This window comes from Nyctereutes procyonoides, unplaced genomic scaffold (assembly GCF_905146905.1).
Source record: "Nyctereutes procyonoides isolate TBG_1078 unplaced genomic scaffold, NYPRO_anot_genome, whole genome shotgun sequence".
Classification (NCBI taxonomy): domain Eukaryota; kingdom Metazoa; phylum Chordata; class Mammalia; order Carnivora; family Canidae; genus Nyctereutes; species Nyctereutes procyonoides.
Window position 1 is genome coordinate 24615144 of NW_026575135.1, and position 12967 is coordinate 24628110.

The window sequence follows — 12967 nt, forward strand, 5'->3', positions numbered from 1 at the left end:
GTGAGAGAGCAGCATGAAATTTGAGTTCTGGGAGACAAGTGGCAACTTGCCTACAGAAGTAATTCAGTTGTAAATAACCCTTAAGGTGGACCAGGGCAAATTGCTTTCACCCAGAATTAGCCCTCTAGCCCAAAGGATTTGGGGAAGGAAGAATCTGAGCTCACTCTCTGGGTTTAGATCTTCGGAGAAGTAGCTTTAAAATTCTAGAGTAAAAGGTTCGAACTTCAGGATACCTGTACCATCATGTGGTTTTCTGAAGCTAACATCTGCTCAGAGCATTGTTTTTTAAAGTCTGAGTTTGGTAATCCAAATGTCTGGTCTTGGCTTTTCCTAAGCTTCTTTAGATCACAAGTTGTTCTAGACAATGTCTGTATAAATACACATCTGATTTCTTGGGTTAGGTCAGGAATGGAAGCCATAATTGTCTGCTAAGTGGTGCTTCTTTACTGTGCATGAGAATCACCTGGAGATTTTGTTAAAATCCAGATTCTGACTCAGAGATACAAGAGCCTGCATTTCTAACAAGTTCTGGAAATTGCTGGCCCTTGTTCCACACTTTGAATAATAAAGGCCTCAATGACATTGGAGTTCAGGCTCCACATGGAGACATCACACTCAAAAAGATTCTTTTTTTTTTAATTTTTATTTATTTATTTATGATAGTCACACACACACACAGAGAGAGAGAGAGAGGCAGAGGGAGAAGCAGGCCCCCATGCACTGGGAGCCCAACGTGGGATTTGATCCCGGGTCTCCAGGATCGCACCGTGGGCCAAAGGCAGGTGCTAAACCACTGCACCACCCAGGAATCCCTCAAAAAGATTCTTTTAATTGTTTTAGAAGGTGAAGGGAGTAGTTGTAAGAAATCTGAATGGAAGTTGAAAATTTTAGTATTATAACCTCTTTGTAGGACTTGGCGCTGTCGAGAAAATCATCAGATTAGATGAAGAGTCTAAGATGTTTTTTCGTTTCATACAGATGCTGAACCGAAAGTTCTTGAGGATGATGAAATAGAAACTTCCGAAGTACAGATTTTCTATAAGGAAGAACCAGAATGCCAGAATCTTAGTCAGGACCCATGTACACCTTCAGGTACCCAGCAATGTTCTTTTCCATAACGATGTTCTTCAGGTTTTTTTGTGTGGGGACACATCTTGCAGTGCCAAGAGTCACAGTGTTATGAGAAGTTTTTTAAGGAAAAGTAAGAAAAGATCATTTTTTTTAAAAGAAAAGATAATTTATATTAAAATATTTTTTCTGTAATTATAAATATTACTCTCTCTTACAAAGCTGTTGTCAGCCTTATTTTCTTTCATCACTAAGAACATCTGTGCGTGTCTACATTGAAAATGCAAACGCAAAAAGAGTCCTCCCAGAAGCTTAGTGTCTGTGAAATCCAAAACCAGCCCTGCTCTCCAAAGAAATACTTCTATTTGTGAGTTGCTTGCTCACTCTCCTTACTATCCCAGGGCTGCAGTGTAAGTTATTGATGTTTGTATACTGCACAAATGTGCCTAGCTGAGTCTGAGATCCAAACAGTGCACCAAGAATCTGTATCCTCCCAGAGGCTCTCCTTTTTTCTAATTTACATAAAGGTACTCTATACTTAGTTATAAGGCCCACCTTCTGTTTCTAGAAGCATTTTTTCATGAGAGACCAGAAAGTTGCATAATGAGCCACAGTAAAATATTATTTACATAAGGACATCAGGGAAAATATTCTGAGTAGTATGAGAAGAAATCCCAGGACCCCAGGATTTTGCAGAAGAAATGTCATTTTTGCAGAAGAATTACTTCTGCAGTCAAATGATACAAGTATTTTGTTATTTCAGAGTAAAATCACTGAATGTAAGTTGCTTTAAATTTTTCTGACATGTAAAGGACCTTAGTGAACTCACTTAACCTTTTAGAAATTTTCCTTTTCTTTAAAATAGGTTGGAGTCAATAGATGATTTCTAAGGTCTTTTCTAGCAGTAACATTCTATATGCTTATGTTAGTGAGAAAAAGCCTCTGGTTATTTTTTGAAACTTCTGGTCCTATTGAGAGAAGATACCATGTGAGAACCTGAAGAATTATAAAGCATGGTTGCTCTTCAGTAAGAGATTGGTTTGAAAATTCAGTGTTTACAGTTTATTGCTTTTCAGAGATCTAGGAGGGATTTGTTGTTTTGTTCCACATAGCATTTCCTTTTAACCAGTGGCCATCTGTTTTGCCCTGAATTAGGCCATCCTTGCTTTAGTTTCTCCTTACTAGACTTCCAAGATTATTTAAGAAAGAAATCTTTGTGGCTTTTTTGAAAGAATTCTTGCCATTGGTACTTTTGTCATTGAGGGAGAATTTTGGACTTCATATCAATGCAGAAGCTGGAATGGTTAACAAGAGACAAGGATTCTAAATTTTCTTAAATGAGGCCTTTTTGCTAAAGTCAGTTTCAGTCTGTTTGATGATAGATAGCTCTTCTTGATTCCTGAGAGCAGTAACTATTTGGTAATTTTGTTCCTTTTGTATTACATAAGTTGCTTCTACTTGCACCCCACTGAAGCCAAGAAATTACCAACTAGAACTTGCTTTGCCTGCTAAGGAAGGAAAAAATACAATAATATGTGCTCCTACTGGTAAGTTGATTGCTACTACCTACAGTGGTTTGTTTCTGGGTTTGCTTCCTTTTTTTTTTTTTTTTCTTTTATTGAATACTGGGATAAAATGGGCAAGTTTCCATTTTTTCCTTGTTCCGTATATCTTTTGAGAAAACTTTCCTATTAGTATAGTGTCCAGGTATTTTAAGGAACCTGAGGAGAGAAAGAAAAATGCCCTCTTTTAGCTTGCTTTATGCCTTAACTGTTTGCATGTTACTTAGGAAGTAGCTTGACATTTTTCTGTCCTGGTATAAATTCTGCTGCAGCTAACCCATGGACATTCTTAGTTTACTAGTTGGTGCTGTGGTTTTAGGGGAGCCAAAAATAATGACCTTTCTGTAGAAATATTCTAGTATAATATCAGTTACATATTTTCTTTTTTTTTTCTTTGTTTGTTAAAAGGTTGTGGAAAAACCTTTGTTGCCCTTCTTATTTGTGAACATCATCTTAAAAAATTTCCTCAAGGACAAAAGGGGAAGATTGTCTTTTTTGCTATTCAAATCCCAGTGTATGAACAGCAGAATTCTGTGTTCTCCAAATATTTTGAAAGACTTGGGTAGGTATAACAGTTGGTCCCATTTCTTTTTCTCTAGCTTCATGTAACTGGTGTGTATTCAGCTTTAATTTTTGAAAAGCTGGGATTAAAAATGTATAAAAGATTTAGCTTTTATGTAATCTCGATGTAATTAATTTTTCATGGATGCAAGTCTGTTTTGTTAGGTATGCTTGATATCCTAAACTCCTTTGGTTAGCTCTTGCCAAGTGAGTAAATGACTTGAGATCAATTTTCCATTTAAATGACACATATAACTTTTTTTTAAAGATCAGTTGATTTTAATTTGACAGAGAGAGCACAAGTAGGCAGAGTGGCAGGCTGAGGGAGAGGGAGAAGCAGACTCCCCACTGAGCAGGGAGCCCAATGCCAGGCTCAATCCCAGGACCCTGGGATCATGACCTGAATCAAAGGCAGATGGTTAACTGACTGAGCCACCCGGGCGCCCCCACATTTAACTTTTTAATGATTTTATAACTTCCTTAATATTACTCTTTTCTTTAAGTACTATTTTCTTTATTTTTTTTTAAGATTTTATTTATTTATTTTTTTTTAAAAGGTTTTATTTATTTATTCATGAGAGACACACAGAGAGAGAGGCAGAGACACAGGCAGAGGGAGAAGCAGGCTCCATGCAGGGAGCCTGACATGGGACTCGATCCTGCATCTCCAGGATCCCGCCCTGGGCTGAAGGCAGGCACCAAACTGCTGAGCCACCGGGGCTGCCCAAGATTCTATTTATTTATTTGACAGAGAGAGAGTATAAACAGGGGGAGTGGCAGGCAGAGGGAGAGTGAGAAGCAGGCTTCCTGCTGAGCAGAGAGCCTGACATGGGGCTTGATCCCAGGACCCCAGGATCATGACCTGAGCTGAAGGCAGAGACTTAACTGACTGAGCCACCAAGGCGCCCCTACTACTTTTTCTTAAGACTTGAAGGAATTAACATACTCTACTAGCAGTTATAGCTAGCTTGCATTTATCAACCATTTACTATGTTTATAGCTCCATGCTAAGCACTTGTCTCCAGATATATTCCTTTTGGAGTTAGGGAGAACTCAATTAATTGATGCTCTGACTTAGTGTTTTATGTCTTTGTGACTCCTCATTCACATCATGGTTGGTAATAGTGAATTTCTGTCATTCCCCAGGTACAAAGTTGCAGGTATTTCTGGAGCAACATCTGAGAATATCTCAGTGGAACAGATTGTTGAGAACAATGACATCATCGTTTTAACTCCACAGATTCTTGTGAATTGCCTTAGAAATGGGACTATTCCATCACTCTCTGTCTTTACTTTGATGATATTTGATGAATGTCACAACACCAGTAAACACCATCCTTACAATATGATCATGTTTAATTATCTAGATCAGAAACTTGGAGGATCTTCAGACCCACTGCCTCAGGTATCTCCAGAATCAGATGGATTCCTCAGAAGAGCCATAGCCTTTTAAAATCTTATTTTCTTACCCTACTGACCACATTGAGGATAGTCTTCTCAGGTCCTAAGTCCATATCATCTAGTTCATTGATTAATTTTTCATTTTTTTTTAAGATTTTATTTACTTATCCATGAGAGACACAGGCAAAGACATGGACAGAGGGAGAAGGAGGTTCCTCGCAAGGAGCCCAATGTGGGGCTTGATCCTGGACCCTAGGATCATGCCCTGAGCCAAAGGCAGACGCTCAACTGCTAAGCCACCTAGGTGTCCCTCATTGATTAATTTTGATTTGTTCATTTATTTACTTAACAAATATGCATTAGGTGCCCCTTTGTGTTATCCACTGTGCTAGGCACTGGGGCTACATATATAAAAAGGCATATACCTCAAACAATTTAAGTTTCATGGGGAACCAGACATGTAAGAATTATGTCACAATATAAGGTGATGGCATACTATGGACATGGTACAAGGTATAGTCAGAAGAGAAGTGAAAACTCGTAAGTGTGCTATGAAAGTGAGCCAAGACCCAACAGAAGTTAGGCAAAAACTAACAAGAATGTACAAGGTGGATAGTTGGATGGTTTTCAGGAAAGGCTACTGTGTGTCTGGAGGCACAGAGGTATGAGAGAACATGGTGTGCGCAAGAGCCCTGAAGCTCTTCAGTATCATTTGAGTGTGGAATGTGAAGTGGTAAATAGCAGTAGGTGAGGCAGAGTGGAATAGAGGGAATGATCAATAGAACAAGATTCTAGGAGAGACCAGAGAGTATGGGATAAGTAGGCAGGTATGTGCATTAGTACAGGAGAGCATTTTTGGCGTCATCAGAGGTGAGGGTGTGAGAAGAGTAAAGATGAGAGGGTAGTTCTGAGTTGGGGACAGGAAAGGTAGGGAATCCCTGGCATTTAATATCTCTTTTAAATGAGAGGTAGATAATTTGCTGAGAATAATCAGGATGGGAATGGGGAGGGAGCTCAGAGTGCATGGAGAGGATTTGAAATGAGAGAATCAAGAGGAATATATAGAAGAATTGCTTGGTCATATTGGGGATCCAGATGAAGTTGGAAACCATGACTTTATAGTTAATATACCAATATCACAATGGGTAAAGTTCTCTAGCCCTAATAACTACCTGTGTAGGAAACATAGAAGAAATTCGTATGGTACCCATAGAAAAAATTCTGTAGCAAGCACATATCTTACAGCTTCTTCTAGAAAAAAATGCTGGTTAATTAGATTCCTTGCTAATGAGTCAACTATTCAGTATTTACTGAGTGGCTATTTGAGTAAGGCATAAATTGTTAGGTGACCATTAAGCTAATTTTTTTTTACAAATGTTACCTTATGAAATTCACACACCTACCATTTTAAATAGCTATTGTTTCCCAGCCTTAAAGAGAGCTAAAGTTCGATCCCGGGTTTCAGCACCAAAAAATAAAAAAAAAAAAGAGAGAGAGAGCTGAAGATACTTGTCCAATGATCCACCGCCAGTGTGGCATGGTTGAGTTTAGAATGAAGTTGTGTCTGATTTTAGTCCCTGTTCTTATAGTATGTTGTTCTACACATCATGGGGGGCATAGGAATAGAGAAAAGTCCTGCCTTGAGAGTGTTTCTGCTCTTGGTTTTTTAGCTAATTCGTGTTTATTTGAAAACTTATGCATTTGAAAATCCTGCATTTATTCACTGCTTTGCCTGGTGGGGACTTTCCATTTGAAATATCTTAGAGAACATCAGGGGAAAAAATAGTGTTCCTGAGCTTTATATGAAACTAGTAAGGGGGATCCCTGGGTGGCTCAGCGGTTTAACGCCTGCCTTCAGCCCAGTGTGTGATCCTGGGGTCCTGGGATCGAGTCCCACATCAGGCTTCCTGCATGGAGCCTGCTTCTCCCTCTGCCTGTGTCTCTGCCTCTCTCTCTCTCTCTCATGAATAAATAAATAAAATAATTAAAAAAAAGAAATTAGCAAGAAACAAACAAATAAAAAACCAAAACCCGACTTTAGCAGGAAAGGGTTGCATGGGGGATTGTGGAAATGGCATGCTGTTTTCCAGATGTCTGACAATTTGGAATGCTCCTCATAGGTTGTTGGGCTGACTGCCTCAGTTGGCATCGGGGATGCCAAAAACACAATGGAAGCCATGGAATATATCTGCAAACTGTGTGCTTCTCTTGACACATCAGTGATAGCAACAGTCAAAGACAACTTGGAGGAATTGGAAGAAATTGTTTATAAGCCCCAGAAGTGTAAGTGGAATCCAGTAACAAGCCCTTCAGGACTTTGTTACCCTGTGCTTTTCTTAGTTCGGAGCCATTTGAATGAATACTGAATTTTTACTTTTTCTGTTTAGTAGAAAATATTTAACCCCAAATTTGGGAAATAATTACATTTCATGCCTCTCTTCTCAGCTGAGCTCTTTATCAGTGGGTGAACCTCAGGAGTGGATTGTCGAAAGCAAACATTCTTACTCTTCAGTTTGATTCAGTTCTTTTTTTGTTTTTGATAAAGTTCTTATAAGGATACTGACAGCAAGAGAGATGTGATGAGAAAATCAAATCAAATAAATGGCCAGGAGCTGGTCTCAGTCCTTCCCTGTGTTGCATTCCTAAGGAGGAAGGATACTGTGTGGCCATTCATTATTTGAATATGTATCTGGGGATCCCTGGGTGGCTCAGCGGTTTAGCGCCTGCCTTTGGCCCAGGGCGTGATCCTGGAGTCCTGGGATCAAGTCCTACATTGGGCTCCCTGCATGGAACCTGCTTCTCCCTCTGCCTGTGTCTCTGCCTCTCTCTTTCTGTGTCTCTCATGAATAAATACATAAAAAACCTTTAAAAAAATGAATATGTATCTGATGATTTGAGTTGAAATGAAATTAATCTTAGTTCATCATATTTTTTCTCAGCAGATCAGAATATGATTTTTTAAAAAAATATTGACTAGCAAATATTTAATAAATTCCAATGCTATACTAACCCAGCAGGGGAAAGTGGGAGAGGAGACATATATGCCTTCATCCTTGCTCTGGGGATAGTGTATGACTGTATAAAACAGAACAAATAAACATGAAATAGCCAAGGAGAGGCAGTTCAGTTCCTTTCTGGGAGCTTCCTGTAAAGAGTTTAAGGAAGGTACCCAATCTAAACTTTTTTCAGTATCAAGTACAAATTTCTTTCTTTTTTTTTTTAAAGATTTTTAATTTATTTATTCATGAGAAGACACAGAGAGAGAGAGAGAGAGGCAGAGACATAGGCAGAGGGAGAAGCAGGCTCCTGCCTGCAGGACTCAATCCCAGGACCCCAGGATCACAATCTGAGCCAAAGGCAGATGCTCAACCACTGAGCCACCCAGATGCCCCTCAAGTCCCTTCTGCTCTCTGTGCTTCATCTCCCCCTCCCATAAGTCCAACCATGTTGCATACCTCTGGTTCCTCAAGAGTATCAGTGTTTCCTCCACTCCTCTTCCTCTATTTATCCCACAACATTTCCTCCCTTGAAAGAATAAGAGATTCTTTTCCTTGTGCTCCATGACACCTTTCATATACCTAATGTTACAGCACTTCAGTGAGATTATTTGGCTATGTATTTTTCTCTGCCCTGAGGATACAGTCTTCTGTGAGCACAGGCTGTGTACTTTTCAACTGTTGATCTCCAGAACATGGCACATGGTAGGCAGTTAATAAGTTTCTGCCAAAATAATGTAGTACTGAATTTTAGGAAGTATGAGCACTTCAGGGGGTTGAGTGGGAAAGGAGAAAATCAAAGAAGAGAGGGTTAAAATGTGTTGTATTTGCAGTGATAAGATGGATACCAGCCTTGTCAGAGTAGAGACTCCATGTTGAGTAACAGGAAAAGCAGAATAAAAAGTTGGATTAGACCCAGATCATGAAAGACAGAGATGTTGGGATCTGTGCAGTAAGCACCAGGGAACTATTGCCAAGTTTCTGAACATTTGATATATCCTTTAGACAATCTCCCCGTGAGCCTCAGATCTTGCAGAGGAGGTAACAGGCAGAGAAACGTGTGCAGATGCCTACTTTGAACTATGATGTGTTGTTCCTAAAAAATACTCACTTTGTTTTCATGGCTCTAGTTTTCAGGAAAGTGGAATCACGGACTACTGACAGATTTAAATGCATCATATCTCAGCTGATGAGGGAGACAGAGAGTTTGGCAAAGAATGTCTTTGATGAACTCGGTACCATAACTCTCGGTGAGATAAATCTCATTTTATGTTCTCTCCACTTAGGAATAGCCATACAGTGTTCTCTTTTTGCATCTCTTTAGTTCAGACGGTCTTAAGACCATATCAAGAGGTTAACTTCTTGATTATAGGTTATTCGGGAACGTCCTCATTATGTCCTCCTTTAGTCCTTGTTTTTTTTTTTTCTTTTTAAATCCACAGTAAATCTATGTGGATACACATACCCAAAAAATACCATGTTTAAATCAGTTTATGGCTTTCTTAATCTTCCCGATTAGTTTTCTGTTCTGATTTCCCCCTTTATATGAAAGAAACCACCATTTCCTTGATGGCTCAGATTGACATGGACAGATTGACATGGGCGGTGATCTTTGATTCTTTCTTCTTTTGAGACTCTCTCATGAAGTTACCAAGTTCTGTTCTTCTCTCTTTTGTTCTTTCGTTCATTCACCAGATATTCATTGTGCCAGCTAATGGAAATAACAAAGTTAAAGACATAGTCCCATCCTCAGGGAACTCACAGCTAAATAATGAGAGTCAGATGTGAGTAGCACAGGGCAGAGGGACACCTGTGTGCCCTGGGAGCACGTGGGAACTTTGACCTGGAATGGGCCTTTGGGAAAGCGTTTTGGGGTGGGAGGATGCCTGAGACAGTATTGAAAGTCAGCCAAATTAAGAAGGAAAGATAACCAAGTGAGGTTGAAAAGGCATTAAGGCTTTAAAGGAAGAAAACGTTTTAGGAACTGCAACCATTTCATGGTACTCCTAATGCACAAGTGGTAGAAAGGAGTGACGCTAAAGAGAGAGGCAGGGGCAAGACCAGGAAAGCCCTGGTAGCCAAACTGAGTTTGACTTTGTCCTAAAAGCAGGGGGAAGCATCCAAAGATTTTAAACTGATTTGTGATGTGATAAAGATACCAGTGAACAAAGAGAGTCAAACAGAGGCAGTCAAGACAGGCTGGTGGAGGGAGGAGGCACGTGCTGAGCAAGTGTTGCAAACAGGAAGTGTTCCAATTTCATGGCTTCTGGTTCTGAGTTGGGAGTAGGGGTGACCTCCACCAAGCTTCTGGCATGTACCCTTGTAGGTATACCAGTGAGTAGTGCTGGTTCCAGAACTAGGAGCAGTGTTGGAGATGCTGAATTTGTGAATTCACCTTTACTCACATTTATTTTGCTTTTTCTTTTCTCCTCTTCTTTCACAGCTTGATTTAGGACTTACTGTAACAGCTGTCTGGCTGTTTCACCCACCCCTACCCCCACTCACTTTTCCAATCAGCCTCCCATTACCTGGGTGGTCTTTCTTTCTTTTTAAAGATTTTATTTATTTATTCATGAGAGAGAGAGAGAGAGAGAGAGAGAGAGAGAGAGAGAGAGGCAGGCAGAGACACAGGCAGAGGGAGAAGCAGGCTCCATGCAGGGAACCTGACATGGGACTTGATTCCTGGTCTCCTGGATCAGGCCCTGGGCTGAAGGCAGTGCTAAACCGCTGAGCCACCTGGGTTGCCCCTGGGTGGTCTTTCTGAAATACCAGTTTTATCATGTCAGGATCCTGCTTGAACCTCTCTGCCTTATAAGCAAAGCTCTCTAAGCCTCTAACCTGCCAGTCTCACCCTGGCCTGCACAATCTGGTTCTACTCATCTTTCCAGTTTTACCTTCTACTCCTTCCCTGCTTGAATCCTTTGATTTAGCAGTACCTTGAACGTATTCATTCACTTGTCATTTACTTGGTGCTGAGCAATATGCCAGGTGATGGGAACATAGCATGGACCCTGAGACTGAGACATAGCTCCTTCCCTGTGGTATTTCCAGTCCAATGGTAAAGCCAAAATTAGATAAGTAATAATAAAGATAAAGTAATAATAAAGCAACAGCATAGGGGTAAGTGGGTGGTGTTTCAGGCGGAAGGAAAAACATGTGCAAAGGCCAGGAAAGCGGAGAGAGTATGAGGACTTCTGTTAGTTCTGACAGATGCTGGAAGTGGAGCAGCTAGAGATGAGAATCAGAAGCAGGCAGAGGCTAGATCACAGAGGGTCCTGGGAGCTGGGTAGGATTTTGGCCAGAGGATTCCACTAAAGGCTTTTAAGTAGTGGGGTAGCAAAGTGTTTCCTCTGCAAATTTAGAAATTACCTCTAGCTGCTGAGTGGAGTGGATTAGAGGGAACAAGGCAAAAAAGTAGGGAGACCAGTTAGGAGGCCGTTATTTTATTCAGGAACATTAGAACATGGTCGGAACTGGGAAGGTAGCAGAAGGGTGGAGGGATATGAATTTCTATCTTCTTATTCCTCCCACTTCTAACTCCCTACCTCCACCTTTTCCCCAGTCCACATCCTGTGAACTGTTCATTTCCAGATTGCTTAGGTCATTTTCATACCTATTCACATTCAAGAAATACTTGTTAATTCATCTAGTTTACTGCTGGCTACCTTGTTTGTAGTTGGGGCTGGGAAAGAAGCATGTCAATGCATTTTGAATAACCTCCTTTGTTTCTCCTGTTAAACATGAATGGGTGAGAGGAGCAATTTAACCTGGAAATATAGCTCTTGGCTGTGAGTTTTACTATACCCTGCTCTTTCCCAGTGAGCCCTGAAGATTTGATCCCAGAGTAACTCACAGACTTGAGCTGCTCGAGAACAGGCTTCTATCTTCTGCATCTTTTTACCACCAGCACCCTGCACACACACACAGCCTGGACCACAACAGATGCTCAATTTTTGGATGGAGCAACTGAGGTGTAGCTTAGGAGATGTACACATACAGAAGCCTCCATGACAAGCATCTTTTGAGTGCCTCTTCTTTGCTCTGCCCTGTGAATGGTACTGTGGAAATCAGGTGGCTTAAGTTCATAGCAAGGCAGAGTAGGCTCTGTTGAGTTCTGTCTCTCTTGCTTTTAAATATCTTCCTAATGAAGCTCATGAGATCTATTATTTTTATTTACTGCTTCATTTTTTAAAGGCAAAGTTAGATATTTTCAGGCCCATTGTTTTACTTCTGGGCTGCTTTGGTTGTCAGCTCACAGAGCTGGTAAGGCTTGGGTATCAGACACACCTGGCTTTGCATTCCTGCATTCCCCCCAGGTACTAGCTATGTCACTTTGGGTAAATTGCTTTGCTTTTCTGAGCTAATGGTTTCCTCACCTGTAAAATATAACATCTACCTCAGAGGTTTGTGAAAATGAAATTATTAGTGTAAGACACTTTGATTCATGGTGCAGAGAAAGTATTCAGTAAGCAATCATATGCAAACACAGATACACTTTGCTGGAAACCAAATATTTCAGGAGGAATACTCTGCTTACAGAGAGTAAGAAAGAAAATTTGAGTATGAGGCATGCTTAGAACTTTAAATGACTGACCATATGGTACCATAAAAAACTTTTTTTTTCCAGAAAATGTATCTCAAATTCAAAATAGGAATTTTGGAACACAGAAATATGAACAATGGATCGTTTCTGTTCAGAAGGCATGCATGGTGTTTCAGTTGCCCAACAAAGATGAAGAGAGCAGGATTTGTAAAGCACTGTTTTTGTACACTTCCCACTTGCGGGTATGTGACTTTTTTGCAGACATATGTTAGTGTGTAGCACCTACTGGGAGCTTTGCTCTGGGAGCCAAGAGAACATCAACTTTTCACTCTGTTTCAAGAGCTCATTTAGGAATTTTCTGAGGGCTTCCTATGAGGCAAACTTTAAAGTTATCCCATTCAGCATCTTCTCTCTCTGCTTACTGAAACTTAATACTAGCAGCCACAGGATAGAAACAAAGGCTAGGGTGCTATACCATGTGCCTCTAGCATTCCCATTATTGACACGATTGGAAAAAGTTGAGGGATGATGACATTACTGTAGATATGCCATTGGTGACAGCCATCTTGAAAGTTCAGTAAGTATCTCCTATTGCCTTACCTTGAAGCATATATTTTCTTACCTTTGGCAAAGCCACATGCTCAGAAATACAGGGTCCTTGGTCGTTTTCTGGTTAACCAAGAAGTTAAGAAACAACAAACATCACCTCTGTTTATCACGCTGTTGAAAATATTTAAAAATGGACTCAGTATGCATTTATAGAATTTTAATGAACCTACTTGAATATTTGGTGTAGGTAGTTAGCACCATCATTCTGAATGGTGCAGTTGCAATTC

General features: G+C 40.3%; 1 protein-coding gene across 1 annotated transcript in view; it reads left to right on the forward strand.

Annotated features, from left to right (window-relative positions):
* Positions 1 to 12967, forward strand: part of RIGI (RNA sensor RIG-I) — a 38012-nt gene that overhangs the window by 10558 nt on the left and 14487 nt on the right. The window contains exons 5-11 of the mRNA XM_055301777.1: positions 979 to 1092; positions 2517 to 2615; positions 3039 to 3192; positions 4338 to 4596; positions 6713 to 6875; positions 8719 to 8838; positions 12216 to 12373. Coding sequence (XP_055157752.1) covers positions 979 to 1092; positions 2517 to 2615; positions 3039 to 3192; positions 4338 to 4596; positions 6713 to 6875; positions 8719 to 8838; positions 12216 to 12373 — 1067 coding nt within the window. The remainder of the gene's footprint in view (positions 1 to 978; positions 1093 to 2516; positions 2616 to 3038; positions 3193 to 4337; positions 4597 to 6712; positions 6876 to 8718; positions 8839 to 12215; positions 12374 to 12967) is intronic.